The 22,601-nt window shown below is 38.9% G+C and overlaps 1 protein-coding gene across 1 annotated transcript; it reads left to right on the top strand.

Moving 5' to 3' along the window:
• The first annotated feature begins 1,768 nt into the window (after window positions 1–1,768).
• Window positions 1,769–19,398, top strand: pip4k2ca (phosphatidylinositol-5-phosphate 4-kinase, type II, gamma a). Its single transcript, XM_036142759.1, has 10 exons — window positions 1,769–2,245; window positions 6,062–6,159; window positions 6,306–6,402; window positions 6,520–6,669; window positions 13,966–14,112; window positions 14,766–14,804; window positions 15,192–15,305; window positions 16,443–16,707; window positions 17,542–17,645; window positions 17,729–19,398. Exons 1-10 carry the CDS (start codon window positions 2,084–2,086, stop codon window positions 17,807–17,809), a joined length of 1,257 nt encoding a protein of 418 aa, XP_035998652.1. The 5' UTR covers window positions 1,769–2,083; the 3' UTR covers window positions 17,810–19,398.
• The last annotated feature ends 3,203 nt before the right edge of the window (window positions 19,399–22,601 follow it).

Genomic DNA, 22,601 nt, shown 5'->3' with positions numbered 1-22,601 from the left:
TAAAATAAACCATTTTCTTCTTCTGCGGCCATCAGAATCAGAATCAGACGTACTTTAATGATCCCAGAGGGAAATTACTTTCGTTACATGCTGCAGATATACACACATTTATATATATATATATATATATATATATTTACAACATTCCACACAAAGTAATATGATATATACATATATATATATATATATATAAGTCAATATATATATATATATACATTGGATGTTTAACTCTGGGGACTGATTTATTGGTGGATTTTCGGGTTTACAACTTGGAACGTAAAATTTCTAAGATAATGCAACACATTATAGGAGCATTTTAGCTTCATGCCACAACCCATTGGATTTAATGACTGTTATGCTAAGTGACCAGGCTAACTGCTAACTAAAGTCTGTCTTAACCCAACAAACTGCTGGGTTAAAAATAACCCGATTTGTAAGCCAGCGGTGGGTGAAATTTGGACCTGGGTTGCTTCAACTCAGTTGAGGGTATTTATTGGTTTGACCCAGCTTGCTGGGTTAAGATAACTAAGTATTGGGTTATAAACTGATTAATGTTTAAAATTACAGCTTTTTTAGGCTTCAAGTTCCTGGGGGATCATCTTATCTATTGGTCCCACATGCCAATCATTGTGCTGCGTTCATGTAACGCCAATGTGCGTGCAGGTTCCTTGTTACTTTCCTCTTGTTCTGCGTGCGCACTAGTCTTTATGTATGAAGAGACCTTTGGCTGAAAGTCGCAAACTGTCTTACAAGTTTATGAGATTAAGAGGAAGGCATCAAAATACAGAAATAAGACCAAAGTGGTTTTGAGAGATCCCCCTGAGGAGCAGAAGAGCAGGTAAGATGGTCTTGCACATGCGCAGTTATTCAAAAAGGGACTTGGGCGTTTCTTACCTACATTTGCGGAAAAATCGTCTATTATACCTTTCAGGTAATCAAAAGCTGGTTTGAAATTGTTAACTCATCACAAGAGTTATGTTACCACTAACGTTTGGGTAACCATAACATTAAAACACAATATGAGCCATTTAAAAGTAGATAATAACACAACCAGTGGAAAGTTTTGCCTTTTCCTTACTTTTATGACGTTCTACATTGCAGATACATAGTGAAGTCATCAAAACTAAGACTCAAAAGTGTACAGAAACATGTTTCAAACACAAAATTGTGCAGAACTCAGAACATTTTAGCTAGAATGGAGCGATGCACCAAGTAACCCAAAATATGACCTGAGAGCTTTTACCCAGCAGTTGTGAAAATGGGCCAGCATTTTTATTATAGTGTGTGCACGTACACACATCAGCAAATATTGGTCATTGGATATAACAGCAAAATTAATATCGGATATCAATATTGGTCCACATTTTCCAGATTATTTATTTACTTTTATTTATTTATTAATTTATTTTATTTTATATTTATTCATGCATTTAATTTTTGTATTTATTTTCATTTATTTATTTTCATTTATTTATTCAATTAATTATTTATTTTTTGTATTTGTTTATATTTATTTATTTGTTTATTTTATTAATTCGTTAATTAATTAATTAATTTTAGTATTTATTGATTTACCTTTATTTATTTGTCTATATTTCTTTATGTTTATTTATAATTTATTTATTCATTTACTTTAATTATTTTTATTTATTTTTTATTTACTACATTTATTTATTTACTTGTACCCGCCCACATTTGGGTCACCTGACGCCAGAAGATGGATTTCGCTTGGACCCTGACAGCTGTCAGTCGCACACTAACCACGTGGTAAACAGGAAGTAACGCTGGTGAGCTCGAGGGGGCGGTGGTGGACTGTGAACTGTCTCGGAGTTAAAAGGTGACCAGCTGCGGTTATGTATGACTGCGTGTTTTGATTCATGTCGACGGTCTGAATGTTGATCTGAACTCGGGAAGGAAGCAGCGGCAGCTAGGGACGCTGAGAGTTTAGGCGCGTGAACTCTGGCTGTCACAGTCAGCGGCGCGTGAAGGAGCCGTTAAACCAGAAGGAGACGAAGGAAGGCGCGTCACTGCCCCGCTCCGAGCTCTCTCAGCAGGGGGGACGGGAGAACACGGTTCACCGGCCATGGCTGCCCTCGGTAACTCGGGGACGACTACATCCAGCCCGGCGGTGGTCCTGGCGCCCAAGACGAAGACGAAGAAGAAGCACTTTGTCCAGCAGAAGGTGAAGGTGTTTCGCGCCAGTGAGCCCGTCGTGAGCGTGTTCATCTGGGGCGTCAATCACTCGGTGAGTCGGCGGAAGCTAACATGCTAACTGCATGCTAACGCGTCAGTGGGAATGTGCTAACTCAGCGTAGCTTCGGCGTTAGCAGCGGAGTTATCCGGGCGTGCGGTCAATCAACGTTTTCAGAGACACGTTGGGAGCAGAAACTGTGCCGCGACACCCGATGATCAGCCTAGGAAAAATAAATAAATTATAATTTACAGTTAACTACTTTACAATCATACTCTGGAGGTGGCACAGACAGACAGATGTCATGAGTTGTCTTATTTTAGCATTTAATCAATGGGACTCAGAATACGTTTATATAGAACGTAGCAATATGTAACACTCAAAATTTTTATGAAATGTATTTATTTGTGTATGTTTTGCTGAAAAGTGTCTTTTTGGAGGGGAAAAGTTTGCATTTATCATGAAATTTCTCACATTAGACCAAACAGACATGACATTAACATCTCAGCATGTTACTTATCTATTATGAATGTTTTATATCTTGCACCTTTTGGACTATGACATGATTATTAAATAACTAGTAAATATATATTATTGTATATCTGGCACAATAAATAGGTCAACTCTTAACAAACGTTAAACCTGTAATGTCACTCCTCCTGATTTAAGCACTTTGAGTGGAAAACACGCAGGTTTGAGTCAATTTTATAACCCCTGCTAAAGTAGTTTTACTTTAATGCAATGTTTTTCTTTCATGAAGTTGATTGAGGTTGAGCGATAACAGCAATTGTTTTTTTTACTCTAGGAAAAGAGTTTTTATGTGTCAGACTTCTAATCATTAACCTAAGGCTGTACGGTGTTAGAAAAGCATGACATTGCAATGTTGTAAAAAATGTACGCATCACATTTTGTTTCTGTCATCACGACCATTTTCTCTTGCACAGATTTCTCTATCAGCGGTGTCCAGTGTCAGTCCTCAGGGACTGATGTCCTCCATGTTTTGTCCTGCATCCTCTTCACTGAGTCCTCTGGGACCTTGTAGGCCAGTTAGGCAACATATGCCATAGGGAATTGTACAGAAGTGCTTAAAAACAACACTTTTTACAATTATAGAAATAAAGGAAAATAGTCAAACTGGCATCAAAATAGTATAGTACAGTGGCCAGTGGTGAAGAGGAATTAGTTACATGGGGGAAGTAAAGGGTCAGATAAATTTAACTTGAGCGGCTAGCGGTATATATTTTTTAGAAGATTTCAGTGTTTCTTAGCTTTGCATTTTTCCATCAGAGTGGCCATCAAACGTGGCCGGCACTGTAGCAAACATGTTTGATTATTTCTCTCTCTCTCTCTCTCTCTCTCTATATATATATATATATATATATATATATATATATATATATATATATATATATATATATATATATATATATATATATATATATATATATATAGAGCTTTACCTCTTGGTGGTAAAGCGTTTTGATCAGGTATAAACAGTGTTTTAATAAAGATGCTGAAATCTGACTTATTCAGTTTCATCATTTTGGGAATTTATATTCCTCCTAATTTCTGTTGTGGTTCTAATTTCAGTATAACAGAGTTAACTTGTATGATTAGAATAGACCTGAAGGTCATTGTGAAACATCTCGCTGTGTTGTTGGGAACCCTCCTTCATTGAACACATAAGACGATGCAGTAAAAATGGTTAAAAACTCTGATTATTCAATAACTAGTTCAGTGGGACATGAGAGGTTTCTGTGACGCTTTTTCAGAGACCTGTTTCTGAGGGAATTACCGGAGGGATCACGACCTTGAAACAAACCAAAATAACTGAGCAAATCCTTTCTGCTAGAAAATATTTAACGGGAGTCACTTAACCTAGTTCTTCTCACAGCAGCACAGATTTATTAGCTTTGGGTTTTAACAGTCAGAACATAGAAATGTACATCATGCCGTTATCTCACATTGCAAGTGGAGAGGAAGGGAAAAAAAGAGACAATCTGCCACATATGTTACATTCATGTCTACACTGGACTGATTACTTATTTACTGTCATAAGTTACATACAAATGTGATGCATAATAAGACAATCAATAATACAATAATACAGTAGTAATACAGGAGGAGGATGTTCATTGGTTAATAGCTGGTGAGACTGAGCACTTCATTAGATTCTGTCCCCTCATCCCAAATTAAGTCAGATGAAAGCTGGACGATATAGAAGAAAAAGCATATCCATAAAATAGAGATCACATGGATCGATATCGATAATTAGCAATAAATTCAAAACATATATTTTAAGTGCAGCCCTGGACATTTTATGCTGTGGCTCAGTGACTAGTTTTAGATACAGACACAAACATTAAATTTAAACTCAGCCCTTTATTCAACCAACTTTTTACCAAAACAAGTTTTTAAAAAGAAAAAAGAACTTTTTTTTTATTTGCCTTTTTATTTTCTATCATCGATATACGTTTATCAATCGATATATTGAATTATCGTCCAGCCCTAAGTCAGATCCTTGGGTAAATAACTATTGTAGGAATTCTAAGCAATAACTGACTTCCTAGAGTTATTTAATAAGGAAACGGTGGAGTGATGAAGTTCCAGCACTTTTATTGAGAAACAGAGCAGAGATCACAGAGATGGAAAGTAATCACACCCCGCAGTTCTACAACAGATCCTGAGTTATATAACTGAGCACAGGAGACCATTTATTAATGAAATGTCTCTCATTACCCCCAAGAACTGCACCAATCCTTTAATGGGCGATGACCCTTAATTAGGGCTGGGCGATATGGATTAAAAAATAATTCTCAGATTTTATCATACCAAATCCGATTAATCTATTTTTTTTTTCCTCCTTTTTGTTTCATAAAAAGAAATTAAAGAAATTATTTTTAAAACCTTGCTTTTTATGTCAAGCATTTCATCAGAGAGTTGAAAACATGCTTGTAAAACAAGATGGCAGCCGTGCCATTATAAACAATGAAAATATAACAAAACATTTGCTGCTAGTGGTATTACACATTGAGCTAAGAACAGGCTTCACTGCACTTGTGAACTTCAAACTAAGTTAAAAAAAAAAGTAAATAATTAAATGAAGTACCTCGTATTATGGTAAAAAAAAAAAAGGTTTCCACTTAACAATATTTTGACAATACATTTGCCTAAACATATATTCAGCATCACATGCTGTTCTCTTCATGGAAACCCAACGAGTGTATTGGCAAAATAAAATCCAGATTTTCCAAAAATGAAATCTTAAAGAATTGTAAATTTGAATTAATCGATTAAATCGATTTATCGCCCAGCCCTACCCTTAATAATTCTCTATACCACCATTGGTGGTTTATCTTTAAACCAGTTTATGAAAGTACATTTGCTAACCAACAACAGCAGTTTGTCACAAAGTTTTATGGTGTTAATGTAACTGACTTTCATGGGAGACCAGGTAGGAATAGTCCTGGGTCAGACCTGACCGTCACACGTTAGGGTTAACCCTAACCTGACCAACCAGACGTAGTGGCAACGCTTTCCAGCTGCTCTTCTACATTAGAGGAGAGGACTGCTGGTCCATCTCATTCAGTAGAAAAGGTGTCATACGGTATGTAGACGTGATATTTTACGCTGGGTCTCCCTAAGTATTACATATAAAGGTTCAGTTAACTGCATTAACCTGCCAGTCTTCCTCCCATTTCTGTGCAACGATACACCAGACCTTTTAAAAAGATTAAAGGTCTTTATATTAATTCCCAGACCCTCCAGAGGTGCTTAGCATGAACAAGAAGACTCGTGGCAACAGGGCTCATTTTTATCCTCACAAATGCCTGCAAAGACCCGCTGAGGGAGTCTCTCTTGTGTGTGCAGATCAATGATCTGAGCCAGGTGCCCGTTCCTGTCATGCTGCTGCCCGACGACTTCAAAGCCAACACTAAGGTCAAAGTCAACAACCACCTCTTCAACAAGTGAGTCCGCTCCTCTCGTCTATCTGAGACGCGTCTGCAATGCAAAGGCAGTAGTAATAGAAACCCTCTTAGCAACCAGATGCATGCTTTAGGTCAGTGATGACCTGAACGTAGACGATAAACATTTCTCTCTCCTCATTCGGCAGAGAAAACCTTCCCGGACATTTTAAGTTTAAAGAATACTGTCCTCAGGTCTTCAGAAATCTAAGGGAACGCTTTGGCATTGAGGATCAGGACTATCAGGTGAGGGCGTTCTCCTATACATCATCCTCCTCCTGTGTGATCTTTAAATCCTCCGGCTAAATCCTCCGGCTCTAAACAGGAGCTGTCTGACTGCCCCCCCCCCCCCCCCCCCACCAGGTGTCTCTAACCCGCAGCCCCCCGGTGAGAAGTGCAGACGATCACGGAGAGAGTCTCCTCCTCAACTCCTACGACCGAACTCTCGTCATCAAGCAGATCTCCAGCGAAGATGTGGCAGATATGCACAACATTCTGTCAGAGTATCACCAGGTAATGGCTTTTTCCTACGCCGGCGTGAGCGTTTGAACGCCCCGTACCTTCTGATGGCAAATGATGATAACGGTCGCCTAATTAGCTCGGCTGCGTCACGTTACGTCGCATACGCCGTAGGAAAGGAGCGATACACCAAGAACACACAAAGAAAATACTTATAAAAGTATTCACACCCCTCAAACTTTTCCAAATTACGATAAATTACAACCACAAACACAATTTTTATTATGCCAAATGTAATGCACAGTCTACTGTGTATATATCGCTAGATTCTGTATATAAATCTATTTTGCACTCACAAGTCAAACTCCTTGTGAGTGCAAACCTACTTGCCAATTAACTTCTGATTCTTTTGGAATCTTATGTGAAAGACCAACAGAAAGTGGTTTACAACTATAAAGTGGAAAGAAAATTACACATTATAAAGAACTGAGAAGTATGTTGTGCAAAAGTAGATGCGCGTGTAAGTAAGGGCCACTGAGCTATATACACTGGAGTGCTGATTTTGCCGAAAAACTGAAGTCACTGGCCGCCATCTTGCTACTCCCTACTCTCCCAGAATCCCACAGGATTTGGTTGCAACAACAAGCATTTTTCTGGCTGAGTGAAAACGTTTCACAGGTAATTCTACAGTCAGTGGATGTACTAACACTATCAACTACTAGGAAATTAGGTGCTGAAATATTTTACATGTTATTCATATTAAATATATGTATATGTATATATAAGTATGTATGTATGTGTATATATGTAAATATATGTTTTTGTGTGTGTATGTATATATATATATATATATATATATATATATATATGAATGAATGAATAAATAAAATGCAAAATATTTCAGCACATGACTTTCTCAGTACTTGATAGTTTTAGTACATAACATAAAAGTCTTAAGCCCCCCCCTGAACATGAGAAAATCCTCGTTATTCGATGCTGTAGCGCACATATTCCCTAGTTACTGGGGGGAAATAGGGAGTACCAATATGGCGGCTGGTGGCTTCAAAGCGACTCGTTCAAACAGACGGTGATTAGCACTCCAGTGTATTATATAGCTCAGTGGTAAGGGCGCAATCATCATGTCAGAAGTGATGGGGACGTATTTTTTCAGAGGTCTACTGAGTGATTTATCATCCTCACACTTTCCTCAGTGATTAAGGAACCACATCATCACAACCAGCCACAGTGCAGCACCGGAGGACTTTAGTTATTTAGAGTAACAGTTTCTGACGTTTCAGCTTCCAGCCTCTGGTTTAGTTAATGCAATGAAAGTAGCCAGATCATAAGGCACCAAATGAAAACACTGAACATGAGCTGTTTGGTTAAAAAAACATTCCTATAAGAAAATTATTGTAATTATTTGCGGCTCTGAACGAGTTTAATTCAAGTGGACTGTGAGAAAAATGGCTCTTTGGACTGTAAAGGGTGCAGGTCCCTGGTTCTAGGATGAGTCGATTCAATATGATTCTCTATATATAGCTCAGCTTGATTTGACTCCAATATGGATATTTATTACTGTTTATAAATTAATGCTCAGTCATTCAATCAACAAAACCAGCCAAATATTATATTTACGTTAAATTTATTGAACACTGATATATTAACAGAAAAATAAAGTGCATTTGGTTCAATACATTTATAACAGAAATCAAAAAATGTCCCAAACGTCTGATTTTTAGGGACAAAGGCGCTTCTAAAATCCTGTCGGCCGTTCCACAAATTCGTCTCACTGCTCTTCCTCGCTGTGATAACGCCCCCTATGGGTTGGGAGGTATATCGATATTGAAAGCCGGAATATGTATATTAAATCTTTTTTAAAAACATCCGTATATTAATCTTTGTATCGATTTTTATGCACAGCTCTAGAAAAAATACCATTATAGACATCTTAAAGGAGACACGTGTGGTCCAGAGAAGTACGTTAATGACTCTCACCTGCTTGCATTAATGGTTATCTTTTGAGTGCAGAAACCTTTCTTGACTGCTTTTTTTTTTTTTCCCGTCCAAGGAAGCAGGAGTTCATAAATGTCAACCCTCACAACAAGTTTAATAACATTATCTTTGAGATTAGCCAGAGCCTTTGACTTTTGGTGGTGTCCCTTTGGTTGATTAGACGTTCCAACGTTAATCTCTGTCACAAACCACTTCTTTATTTTACTTTAACTTTTTTTATATTCCAGGAATAAACGTGGTTATTTGGCTGTTTATGGAATATGTGTAATGTTCAAGCTTAAGTCGTTATGTCAGCGTTAATTAGCTGGCAGAGGTTTGGGTTCTGTGTCGGTGGCCTTCTTGTTGAACTACAGAATTAACCTTTCACAACAGAGATGATTGTAATAAATGTTTAATGACATTTGAATTAACTAAAGAACGGACCGGTAATGATGTCTGGAGGTAAACGTACAAAAACCTGCCTGCTGCCTTAGTTAAATGTCTTCATGTGTTTAGTTCAGCACAAAAAAGCAGCCAGGATTTCACGAGTTATTAAACTAATGTGTGCTTGTGCATCTTTTAAAGGAAAACAAAAAAAAAGTAACTTTTTGCTGTAGCTTTCTAGTTTTTATGGACTTCTAGCTCGTGCTGTCGGGCCACCTCCCACCAGATGTGGAGCTCTATGTTCACAATAATCAGTGGACAGGATAATTCTTTATAGATTAATATTGTAAAAAAAAAAAAAAGACAGATTCCCTTACCAGCAGAATTCTGTTATAAACATTTGTGTCTAAATAAATCTGCCAGAAAACTGACAAGCTCAGCAGATAAATCCTCCTGAGACGTCTTAATATTGGGGCCGGTCCACCAACTTTTGTTTAATGAACATCTGTAATCGCACTGAGCATGCCCAGTACGCTCTCAGTAGACAGGCGTGGGGCACAAATCCTACGGCCCCAAGCTCTGATCGACCAATCAGAACGCTTGAAATGCAGACGTTATGTTTACGTTCTGCTGGATGGTGTGAGACTATCTAGGCAAGGCGGATTTATTTATATAGAACATTTCAGTACAAGGACAATGGAAAGTGCTTTACATGATTAAAACATTGGACAATAAAAACGGAATAAAAGCAAATAAAATGGAATGAAATGTAGGAAAATTTAAACAAAATAAAATAGGAAAATATAAACTAAACACAATATTAATCCAGTGTTGGTTGTCCTTGCTGGATCATTGAAGGATTGATGTGAATCTTTTCTGTTCAATAACATTAACATTATTAGTGAGCCTTTATTTGTAATTTTATGCATAAAAATTTAGTTGCATTTAGCTAATTTAAAATTAGATTTTCTAGTGTGTTAGTTTATGCTAATTTATCTATTTAATGTAACATTGATCAAAGTAATATAAGTTTTTGTGTCCCGACTAACTCATCATGTCAGAGACGCTGATGTTCTGACCACCGGCACAGTCGGTGGTTTGGAGTTTTTTATATTTTTTATCTGTTTTAGCCTGAGCTAAAATTTGACAGCAACTGGAAATGGGGCTGGGCGATATGGACCAAAAATAATATCACAATATTTTTTATATTTATCTCAATATATTTCTTTCCATAAAGTAATTACAAAAATTCATCTCTGAATCAAAGCTTTATCCCAAATGTCTCACAGGCACATTTTTAACAGCTAAATAACAGAAAAATAACCTGCTGGAATACATAAAAATATAACTATGAAGCAACAAAGGCCATCTCGATATAAACTATATAATCTCATCTTATGTCTCTTTTTAAAAAAATCTCTATTTTTAAAATCTCGATACATTGATTCAACAGCATCTTTAATAATAAAATGTAAACATCATGTAAAGTTGAGCTGACCTTTGACCAACAGGAATGTGGCCAAGCTTTGAACGATTGTATTTTAATTTTTTTTAATGGAACCCGCTAAATAGTTATAGGGTAGGGTGATAAATCTATTTAACTGATTACCGTAAATTAAATTTACAATTTTTTTTTTTTTAAGATAACATTTTTGGAAAACCTGCGTTTATTTTCCCGATGCTGTCATTGGGCTTCCATGAAGAGAATAGCAGCGATGCTGAATTTATGATCAGGAAAATATATTGTCACAATATTATAAAGGGGAAATTATTTTTACCATAAGGCGAGACACTTTAATTCATTAATTTAGTCTGAAGTGAAACCTGTTCTCTGCAAATATTTAGTGATATTTTTTACTGTTTACAACGGCAGGGCGGCCATCTTGTTTTACCAGCATGTGTCACAGCGTCTATAAAGCTTCACTTTGAATTCAGATCAACTCCCAGACAAAATACTTGATATAAAAGCAAGTTTTTAAAATAATTCCTGTAATTTCTTTTTGCGAAATGAAAAGGAGGAGAGAAAAAAAAAATCTATTGATTTGTCATGATTTGTCTTTGGATGAACCTGGACCCAGCACACACACACAGAGCTGGTTTTAGAGAGTTTATTGACATGAAGAACCAGAGTGCGTTACCAGACGGAGATGAAGGATGCAGGAGCTGGCTGGCAGGTACAGAGCCGAGTAGGGCTGAACGATTTTGGAAAATAATCTAATTGCGATTTTTTTTTTTTCTTTATATTGTGATTTAATGCGATTTTTCTCAGTTTAATTTATCATGTCTTTTTAAATATATACAAACAACAAATCAATTTGTTTCCTCGCTGTGCAGATTAGTTGCTAAAAGACCCGCAGCATCTAAACTCAGAGCAGAAATTATTGTGTTCTGCCTACAATATATTTCAACCAAAATTGCAATTTTGACTTTTCTCTGCGTTAACCACAAGCAACAAAAATGGCCTCTAAATAAAGATGTTTGTAAACAAGGACTATTTAAAACAAGAACTTTAAATGTTTCTATTAATCAGAATATTGTTCAAGAGAACAGCTTTTAATTGATTTGGACATCAAACCTTGTTGAACATAAAGTGCAACCAACAAGCAAGTCTATGTATTAAACTGATAGACCTGTACTTAATGCTTTGTATGATTATATAAACTCTAAAACAAGTAATAAAATTAGTTTATCTCACTGCTGCAACTGTCTTCCCTTCCATGTGGAGGCAAACCCACTTTAAACATTTTACCAACACCTAATGGACGTGTCTAATTCCCTAATTGTTACATAGCCAAAAAATTGCAGACTCTGCGATTTGGAAATTGCGTTTTTTTAAATTGCGATTATATTGAAAATGCCATTAATTGTTCAGGCCTAGAGCTGAGTTGATAGTCCATGAAATGGAGGCTCTGCTGCAGGATGAGGAGTGAGGACCAGTGACCAGGAACACAGGAAGGTAAACTAGCAGCACAGCAAACAGAAACTAAACTGACCAGACGAGAACCAAGACGACAGGAGCAGACAGGCACGGAGTAACTGAATATTATGAGCCGGCAGCGAAGAACAAACAGGTGAGCTTATAAAGGGGTGAGAACAGGTGGAACCAGTCATGAGGTGATTACAGCCTGTCAGGTGTTCCCAATCAGAGCTGCGCTGGGAAGGGAGGAGGCCAGAAATGTTCAGAATGCAGCCTTCAGTTGGATTTAGGTATAATAAAATCAGAGGTTTTATTATTAAGTCATATGGTTATAGGGTTTGAACGTTAATATGTGAGCTGGGAATTCACACCCTTAGCGGTGCAGGAATACCACAGAAGCATTTGTTGTCTGCTAAGCTGCAGCTCTCCCTTTCTGCTCCACCTCATCGCCAGCGTTGGCAGACGCTGCAGCGCAGACGCAGCTTCAGTCGAGCTTTCAGAGCCGGAGCTGAGTTTCCTCTTTGTGTCGCCACAGATGAAGCAACAAAAGCCTCTTTTGTGCGATTTGGTATTTAGGAAATATTCAAATGTTCATTGCATCTATTTTCATGCCAGGCTGTGACTGAGGGAAATGAGCGAGGCTTTCTTTACTCCGCCTGTCGCTGATTCTGGCCGGTTTGACCTTTTTAAAGCGTGGATTTCATGTCGGGTTGAGCACGGCGAATGTGCGACCGGCCTGATGGAGGCGAGAGGAAGAAAAGGCCATAACAGAGGAACTTAGTCGGTCCTGATGTTTAACGGCTCAAATCTTTGCAGCTATGACTGATTATTTGTTTTTCACTCCATTCTGCTGTTGTAGTTCAGAACCTCTGGTCCAGGTTTGCTGTTCTCTGAACTTCACCCTGAAACCTGGTGTGGCGAGCTCTCCGCTCCATCCAAGTGTTTGGCAAGCATCGTTGTTTGATATAGAAGAAGTGGCGTTACGGATTTGAACTCTGGAGGGGAAACGGTTGAGTCTGGCATTTGGACTTTGTGTTGGAGGAGGATGTTGGCTTTCACAGCCAACTTCCTGCAGCGGTTCTCATTGTTGTGAGCTTCCCTCAGGCGTCGTCCAAACAGCCCGACTAACACGGAGAACACTGACGTGTCGCTTTGCCCAGAAACCAGCGGGTTTATTACGCTGCTGACTTTAAAACGTGACAACTGGAACCATTTTAAACAATGTTTTATTTAAGTCAGATTAATTCTAAATATATTTCAGAGCCAGGACCCAGACTGATGCACATGAAACGTGGTTCATCTGCTGCAACTTTTCCACGTCCTCCTGGTCTAACACACCTCAGTGAAATGCCTGAATTAATCCTAAGCATGCAGTCACGTTCTCCAGTGGAATCTGGCTTCTGCTAAAAGAAATATGGTTTCTGTTTAAGGACGGACATGCCAACAGTTCTCAGCTCCTTGAATCATTCCAGAGTAAAATCTACATTAATGGACCCAAAAGAAAAAAAAAAGAACCCTACAGCAGGTCAGAGACAAATTTTACTAAAATGACCATTTTGGCCACAGCGTTTGCAAACCTGAGAGAAGCATGCCAGCGGTGAAGTGTTTTGCTGCAGGAGGGATTGGTGCACCTAAAAAAACAGACGTCATGTTGAGGAAATAACGTTACGGCAACAGCTTGAGCTGAAAAAGTGGAAAGGTTTTAGCTTTTCTGTCCGCAGGAATGGGCCAAACTAACGAGAAGCTGCTAGACAGAAACATGCTGTTATAGCAGATAAAAACCAGATGTGGTTGTAATTATCTAAATCTGAATAAAGTTCTGAAAAATCAAACTGATCTACCAGTTTTATTCAGAATAAATACATTTTTTCACTGATTTCTTTTCTTCTTTTCTTGCTCTGCTGCTCCATTAAAACATATTTTATGCTGAACATCTTAAAGACTTTGCCTACAGTTTTAAATTGATCTCTTTTGTTTGTTCTGTTTTTTAATGTGATTGAAGCCAAATTTGGACACCGTGACACAAATCTAATTCCCAGCATGCTTTGTGCCCTCAGCACATCGTGAAGTGCCACGGCAGCACGCTGCTGCCCCAGTTCCTGGGGATGTACCGGGTGAGCGTGGACAGCGAGGAGGCGTACCTGATCGTCATGAGGAACATGTTCAGCCACAGACTGGTGGTGCACAGGAAGTACGACCTGAAGGTGAGAGGAGCCGCGTCAGCCGCCGCCGGCCCACAGGAAGTCAGGAAACGCCGCCGCGTCACAGATATTCTGAGGTTTCACTGGAGGAAAAAGGAATCGATCATAATTAGAGGGAAAAGGCATTTTAATTTCTGGCTTTTTTTTTGTTTTTGTTTAATTGAAGAAGAAAAAAACACATGGAAATAAAATAAAGGACATTCATATACAGGAAAAAATTATTACACTTTAAAATCTGAAAACCGTCAACATGACTTGGGTGTCCTAGTGTTAATTATTTGTGTCTAAATTACATTTTCTTAATTTAACAAGCCAAACCAGGCCTGATTATTACCTGACCTGCAGATTTAATGAGTAATTAAAACTGAACCTAAACGGTTTCAAAAAGCAGGACGTCATCTTAAAAAAAAAAAAAAAAAAAAAAAAAAACTGTACAAATATGGAAAGTGTTACAAAGCCGTTTTTTTAAGACTCCTGTCAACCAAAAGCTCAGGGACTGAAGTCGCAAAGCAAACCAGAACAAGATGTGAAGCTTTACTGGCCTTGTTCCACATTAATGCAGATTTAATTCAGTTTTTAGTGTGCAAATATTCAAAAAAATGTATCTTTTTTAATGGAAATGGTTTCATTTTTGATACATAAACCTTTTTTTGCAGGGCTCTCTGGTGGATCGTGAAGCAAGTGACAAAGAAAGGGTAAAAAAAGCTTTTTTAGCAAACTAGCTGGACCAAATCATGCCCACGCCACCCTTACACTGCAAAAACCGAACTAAAAATAAGTAAAATTTTCTTAAAATTAGTGTATCTGTCGTTGATTTGAGCAGGTAAATAAGATCATCTTCCAATGGAATGAGTATTTTGACCCCTAAATTAAGATAGACATCCTGCACTTGAAATAAGACGATGGAGATGAATTGTGCCTATTTTAAGTGCAAAAATCTTATTCTATTGGCAGAATCTCTTATTTACCTGCTCAAATGAACGACAGATACACTAATTTTAAGAAAACTTTACTTATTTTTAGTTCGGTTTTTGCAGTGTAGGTCTACATAAAGCATCTAAAATGTGTCGTTTGATGTGCAGGAAAAAGAGCTTCCGACCTTCAAGGACATGGACTTCAGAAACAACATGCAGAAGGTGTACGTTACAGACGAGGAGAAGGAGAAGTTCATGGAGAAACTCAACAGAGATGTGGAGGTGAGGAGGACAAACGGCTTTGTTTGCTAAAATAATTAACACGACTTTGTTTTTACAGAGGATCAACAAAACGTCACTTATATATAATTATTAAACGGAGCAAAGAGTAGAACTGAAGAAACGCATTTGGCACCATAAAATAACTGGAGACGAGTAAAATTAAAATAAATAAATAAAACATTAACCCTCCACTATCCTAAAACACCAAATTATAATTTACTTTATAATTAATGATTAAAGGTATATAGTCACATAATATGCTTATAAAAAATGACCAAAACCATTTGATCATGATAAAATAAGGTTATGTACACCAAGCCTCCATCCTGATGGTGTTTTGATGTCACTTTATGAGCCGAAAGATAATTCACACTGCCATTAGCAGATATAAACAGACGTGGCGCCATCTAGTGACAGTATCTCAGAATTATTATGTCGGTTTGGCATTATAATTTGGCAACGTACTTCCATTAAAAATTGTAAATAAGCACGAAAGGCTTTTTTTACTAACAGATTTATCAAAAATAAAACGTAAAACACCAAAATAACAACTAATACGCCAGCAGGACGTGATAATCTTTCATTAAAACTTTGTATGCAACCAGAGTGAGCTGCTGACGTATAAACTCTTCTAACGTGGCTATGCACCTTAACTTTTATTTATCAGGCATTAATTCTTTATCTGCACTGCAGTCGCACTGAGAAACATCGACTCATCACTTTACAAATGTAATGAAATTACCACATTATTAACACGACAAATTAAAACTTAAAGCATAAAACTGTTGATATCTGAACTAGTGCAAAAATGTTGATGTATAAAAAAACAATTTAATTTGGCTGATTTGTAAATATGAAGATTTTTGTTGGTAAAATGTGACTCTTTGGTAATTGATTGATTCAGATCTAAGTTTAGAAATGACTCCATTAAAGTGATAAATGTAGTTTTAGTGCCTGGAGGCTGAGAATGAGACGATCCGGTGCCGATCGTTAATGAAAGCCTTGATTTGATCTTTGATGACCGACTGACTCTGACCCCGGTTCTCGTCCTCCGGGTTTTATTTTGCTGTGGAACGTTTTATTTTTCTGTGAAACGTTTTATTTTTCTGTGAAACGTTTTATTTTTCTCTCTCCCAGTTCCTGGTGAAGCTGAAGATCATGGACTACAGCCTGTTGCTCGGCATCCACGACATCGGCCGAGCCGAGCGGGAGGACGAGGAGAGCGGCGAGGCGTCCAACGAGGAGGAGGCGGAGTCAGAGAACGGTCTGGCGCCGGGCCCCGCCGTGGGCTCCTACGGCACCTCGCCCGAAGGGATCGCCGGTTACATGCCCTCCTGCAAGCCTCTGGGGCCGGGAGAGTTCGACCCCTACGTGGACGTCTACGCCCTCAGAAGCTGCGCAGGTAAAACCCAGAGACGCTCGGTCCTGATAATAATTCAATTCAGTTTTATTTATATAGCGCCAAATCATGAAACATGTCATCTCAAGGCACTTTAAAAAATCAAGTTCAATCAGATTATACAAATTGGTCAAAAATGTCCTCTCTAAGGAAACCCAGCAGGTTGCATCAAGTCTCTCCAAGCAGCATTCACTCCTCCTGAAAGAGCGTAGAGCCACAGTGGACAGTCGTCTGCATTGTTGATGGCTTTGCAGCAATCCCTCATAGTGAGCATGCATGAAGCGACAGTGGAGAGGAAAAGTCCCCTTTAACAGGGAGGAGAACCTCCAGCAGAACCAGAACCAGGCTCAGTGTGAACGCTCATCTGCCTCCACCCACTGGGGCTTAGAGAAGACAGAGCAGAGACACAGAAAGCACAGAAGCTCACATTGACCCAGGAGTACTTTCTATGTTAGATGGTAATAGCAGGTGATCTGCCTCCCCTGATGATGTCACAGTTAACAGAACGCCAGACCAGGTGTACCTTCTATGAGGAGAAAAAAGACAGAGAACAGAAGGTTAAAGCAGAAATGACAACACGTAATGCATAATTAAATAACAGTAGAACTCAGCAGAGTGAGAGAAATAGACCCTGATGTCCTCCAGCAGCCTAAGCCTATAGCAGCATAACTATAGAGGTAGCTCAGGGTAACATGAGCCACTCTGACTATAAGCTTTGTCAAAAAGGAAAGTTTTAAGATTAGTCTTAAAAGTAGACGGGGTGTCTGCCTCACGGACCAAAAACATAACAGCATCACCCTGAGCCTCCGTCCCCCTGACTCTGCGCTTTGCTCCCAGGAGCCCCTCAGAGGGAGGTCTACTTCATGGGCCTGATAGACGTGCTCACGCAGTACGACACCAAGAAGAAAGCCGCTCACGCCGCCAAGACCGTCAAACACGGGGTGAGTAGCCGCCGCCGCCTGCAGCCGCCGCCTGCAGCCGCCGCCTGCAGCCGCCTCGTTCTCATCCGCTGTCTCTGCTGCAGGCCGGCGCCGAGATCTCCACCGTCCACCCGGAGCAGTACGCCAAGCGGTTTCGTGACTTCATCTCCAAGATTTTCGCGTAACACTGCAGGCGAGGGCGTGGACTGTAGGAGGCAGCAGCAGGAGGAGGAGGCAGTATGCACAACGATCACTGTTTAACTCTGGTGGAGAGACGAGCTGCTGCTTTAGGGTGCAGATATTTATTTATAAGAGATATATTTCTGTAGCTATTGAACACTGTTGGGTAATAGGCTGGGAGCTGTAACCTATGTGGGGGGGGGGGGGGGCTTTGATCAGTGTTGAGTTAAACCACATCTATATCTTTCTCATGGTTTTTAGACGTTAAACTAGTAATAAATAGTGGAAATATATTTACAATAGATATCAGAGGGTTAATTTAGCTCCGCCCTAAATGTTGCCACTGGACCCTGAAGGAATCATGAAGTTACAAACAAAAAAAACACTAAAGCTTTAGTTCCCAGTAACACCTCAGACCTGAAAGAATTTAAAAAAAAATTAAACATATCGCCATATTTCAGCTAAATGCTGACGCTTTACCCAAAAAAAAAAAAAAAAACCCCAGACCTCTGGTTAGCTGGTCAGAGCGGAGCTGCTACACATTTACTGTCAGTTTACTGTGCAAACACACGTAGTTACCCCCCCCCCCCCCCCTCCCAGACTCCAGCCAACATTTATCCGTAGCAGCAGGGTCTGTAGTCCTTAGTGCCAAAAGCTTTATCAGAGCAGATCTTTGCACTTTGCATCCAGTTAATCTGGCGGTGAAAGGATCAAATGTCATTTTCTACAGCGTTTTTATTTGATTTTATGTTATTTTAGCTAAATTTGTAGCAGATTTTCAGATTTTCCATATCTCAGCCTGTGAACACGTCTTCCAGCCCCGCCCGTTCCAGCCACTGTTCACAGAACCAGCGGCTTCATAACCGGCGTAGCGGTTTGTGCGTAGAAGTGGCAAATGTGCGTTTTATGTGGATTACTGTGATGCATCTGAGTTTAAAACATGTAGGGTTTAAGGAGTGGGGAGTACGTCAACGTCAGCTTAACGACACGTGGGATTAAAATGCGGCGCTGCTTTATAGTCACACTACGTTTTAGCAGCTTAACCAGGAGAGTCTCCAGCATTCCTCTAAGGCAGAATGAGTGCAGCTGTTCAGTCTGCATGACGCCTCCTTTAATCAGCTTCTTCTTTTTTCTTTTTTTTTAAAAGCAAATCAGCTTTTTGGACCAAATTATGATTTACTGAGATTTCCTGGAAACTGTTTTAACGTATTTCCCTGAGAACGTGCCAGTAGGGCGGTCTGTGTGTGCGCGACACTTTAGTCTTAGAAATACCTCAACCTGTTGTTGTCGACGCAGAGAGGCGCGGCCGTGGACGCGTTGGGAAACCTGCTCACTTCGTCTTTATGGGTCTGGATGCCATGTTGTCCTCGTTTTTTTTTTTTTTTTTTTTTTCATGTACTTTGTAAACTAAAACAAAAACCCTGTCGGCTTTTACGTGTAATAAAAGTATTTTTTAGAGGGCAGCCTGTAAACCTGGCCTTTGCTTTTATTTGCCGTTCTGACGCTAAAAGCTGTTGTTGGCTTTGAACACATGGCGTGATTCTCTTCTCTTTTTTTTGGACGTTTGAAGGAGAAATAAATATTTTCCCTGTTATTCATGTGCGTGAATGAAGAGTTCTTATCTAGATCTGCAGCAGAGAGCCCAGCGGATGCAACCCCGTCACAAAAAGCAACGGCTGGAAGCTTTTTCACAGCTGCCTGCTGGTTTGTTTGCCTCCACATTTTAAATAAATGCTTAAAATCAGACATTAGCAGGCTGGACCACTAGATGGCGCTGTGACCTCTACGTTGGACCCATATTTACAGGTGCTGGTCATATAGTAAGAATATCATGAAAAACTAGATTTATCCTAGTAATTCTATTCAAAAAGTGAAACTTGTATATTATATTCATTCATTGCACACAGACTGATGTATTGTAAGTGTTTATTTTTTAATTTTGATGATTATAACTGAAAACTAGTGAAAAGCCTAAAAATCAGTATCTGGTGCCACACTTTAATCATTTAATTAGCTAATTAACTCCTGCAAAGTCCTTTTTAAATGGTCTGTCTAGTTCTGCAGGCGACGCGATCATCAGGAGGAATGCTGACAGAGCACATTAACATCATTATGTCGCTATGTCAACGTTGCTGAACTTTTATGATCAATTTAAATTTAAAAGTAACCTGAAGGTTTAATGTCCCTTTTTTTGCACCATTGTCTTTGCACTATAAACATGGTGGAACATTCTTCTGCACACTTTAAAAAGATAAAACTGTTTTTTCCCCTGCACTGTTACGTTCTTAATGACTGCTGCACTTTATGCTGTAATATTTTATTTCAGTTGCAATCGTAAGCTGTATGCAATGAAATGTCGTTTTGTATCGAGTGTGCATACAAAATGACAATAAAGTTTGTCTAAGACGTAGAAAAAAGTGTCCAAGCTGCAGGGACGACTACACCCTGGAGACGTGTGGAGAGGACCGCAGCTGGATCAGAGCTCCCATCAGTTCTCTGATGAAAGTAAGTTCTGCTTTTTCTTTAGAAATCAAGGTCCCAGAGTCCACGTTCAGGTCCAGTGAAAAGTTTCCACTAGGGCTGAACAATTAATGTAAAAAAAAAAAAAAAATGCAATTACCAAATCGCAGAGGTCTGCAATTTTTGGCTATGTAACAATTAGGGACACGTCCATTAGGTGTCAGTAAAATGCTTAAAGTGGGTTTGCCTCCAGATGGAAGGGAAGACAGTTGCAGCAGTGACATAATCTAAGTTTATTACTTGTTTTAGAGTTTAGTTTATATAATCATACATAGCATTAAGTACAGGTCAATCAGTTTAATACATAGACTTGCTTGTTGGTTGGACTTTGCACTTTATGTTCAACAAGGATTGATGTCTAATTAAATTCAAAGCAGTTCTCTTGAATAATATTCTGATCAAAAGAAGCATTTAAAATAGTCCTTGTTTACAAACATCTTTTTTTAGAGGCAATTTTTGTTGCTTGTGATTAATGCGGCGAAAAGTCAAAATTGCAATTTTGGTTGAAATATATTGTAGGTAATAATCATTTCTGCTCCGGGTTTAGATGCTGCGGGTCTTTTAGCAACTAATCCACATGGCGAGGAAACAAAATGATTTGTCCAGCAGGACTTGGCTCCTTCAGAGCCAAAGCTACCAGAACCTGGTTTAAGGACCATGGCACACCTGTTCTTAAAGGGCCAGCGCACTCACCTGACCTGAACCCCACAGAAAATCTGGGTTATTGTGAAGAGAAAGATGCGATATGCCAGACCTAACGACGCAGAAGAGCTGAAGGCCACAATCAGAGCAGCCTGGGCTCTCATCACACCCGAGCAGCGCCGCAGACCGATGGAGTCCATGCCGCGCCGCATGGCTGCAGTGATCCAGGTAGTGCTGCACGTGCCCAAAGTTTTCAGCTGGACAACATTTCTGGAAGTCCTTTTTTTGTTTTGGTCTTAATATTCAAATTTTCTGACAACCTGAAACTGGGCTTTTCATTAGTTGTCTGTTATAATCCTCAAAATTAAAAGAGACAAACACCTGAAATACATCAGTCTGTGTAATGAATGAACATAACATACAAGTTTCTCTTCAGCTCATACTTGGTTATACACCTCGTTGCACCTTGACCCACCAGCAGCTAGGGCTGGGCGATATGGATTAAAAAATAAATCTCAGATTTTATCATAGCAAATCCGATTAATCGATTTTTTTTCCTCCTTTTTGTTTCATAAAAAGAAATTAAAGAAATTATTTTAAAACCTTGCTTTTATGTCAAGCATTTCGTCAGGGAGTTGACCTGAATTAAAATTGCAACTAAAAACAAGCTGTGAAACATGCTTGTAAAACAAGATGGCAGCCGTGCCATTATAAACAATGAGAATATAACAAAACATTTGCTGCTAGTGGTATTACACATTGAGCTAAGAACAGGCTTCACTGCACTTGTGAACTTCAAACTAAGTTTAAAAAAAAGTAAATAAGTAAATGAAGTACCTCGTATTATGGTAAAAAAAAGTTTCTACTTAACAATATTTTGACAACACATTTGCCTAAACATATATTCAGCATCACATGCTGTTCTCTTCATGGAAACCCAATGAGTGTATTGGCAAAATAAAATCCAGATTTTACAAAAATGAAATCTTAAAGAATTGTAAATTCGAATTAATCGATTAAATCGATTTATCGCCCAGCCATAGAAAAGTTACCAAACTTCTGCCGGGGTGTTAAGTTCATGTAAACTGCTGCAGATCTGGTCTTTCTGCCCAGATAGATCAACCTTTCTCTGCTGTGACCCTGAAACTTTTCCCCAGACAGGATTTGGCTCCTATGGCTGAAAACGTTCTGGTTGAAATGCCGCTTTCTTGGTCAGGAAGGGGAAGAAACTGCATCTACACTGCAAAACAGATCTACAAATAACTAAAAACGTTTTGAAATTAGTGTATTTGTCCTTGATTTGAGCAGCTAAATAAGACTATCTGCCAATGGAATGAGCATTTTTACCCCTAAAATCAGATAACTAGACATCCTGCACTTGAAATAAGATGATGGAGATGAATTGTTCCTATTTTAAGTGCAGAAATCTTATTCCATGGCAAATCATCTTATTTAGCTGCTCAAATCAAGGATAAAAGCACTCATTTCAAGACGTTTTTAGTTACTTTTAGTTCAGTTTTTGCAGTGTAGCCCAGAGGTCTGCGAGCTGCGGCTCTAAAAACAGTGTAAGCTGTGCTTTGAGCCTGTTATGCAACATTTACTCTGATGGTATGAGGAATATATTTAGTTAGCAAA

The sequence above is a fragment of the Fundulus heteroclitus genome, chromosome 1 (assembly GCF_011125445.2).
Source record: "Fundulus heteroclitus isolate FHET01 chromosome 1, MU-UCD_Fhet_4.1, whole genome shotgun sequence".
Lineage (NCBI taxonomy): Eukaryota > Metazoa > Chordata > Actinopteri > Cyprinodontiformes > Fundulidae > Fundulus > Fundulus heteroclitus.
This window is presented reverse-complemented; position numbering and strand designations above follow the sequence as displayed.

What these genes read in the sequence shown, in the direction of transcription:
- pip4k2ca (XM_036142759.1), top strand. Translation starts at nt 2,084, where the DNA reads ATGGCTGCCCTCGGTAACTCGGGGACGACTACATCCAGCCCGGCGGTG. An exon ending in TTCTGTCAGAGTATCACCAG is followed by an intron (nt 6,670 to 13,965) that starts GTAATGGCTTTT and finishes TTGTGCCCTCAG; the next exon opens with CACATCGTGAAGTGCCACGG. An exon ending in AACTCAACAGAGATGTGGAG is followed by an intron (nt 15,306 to 16,442) that starts GTGAGGAGGACA and finishes TCTCTCTCCCAG; the next exon opens with TTCCTGGTGAAGCTGAAGAT.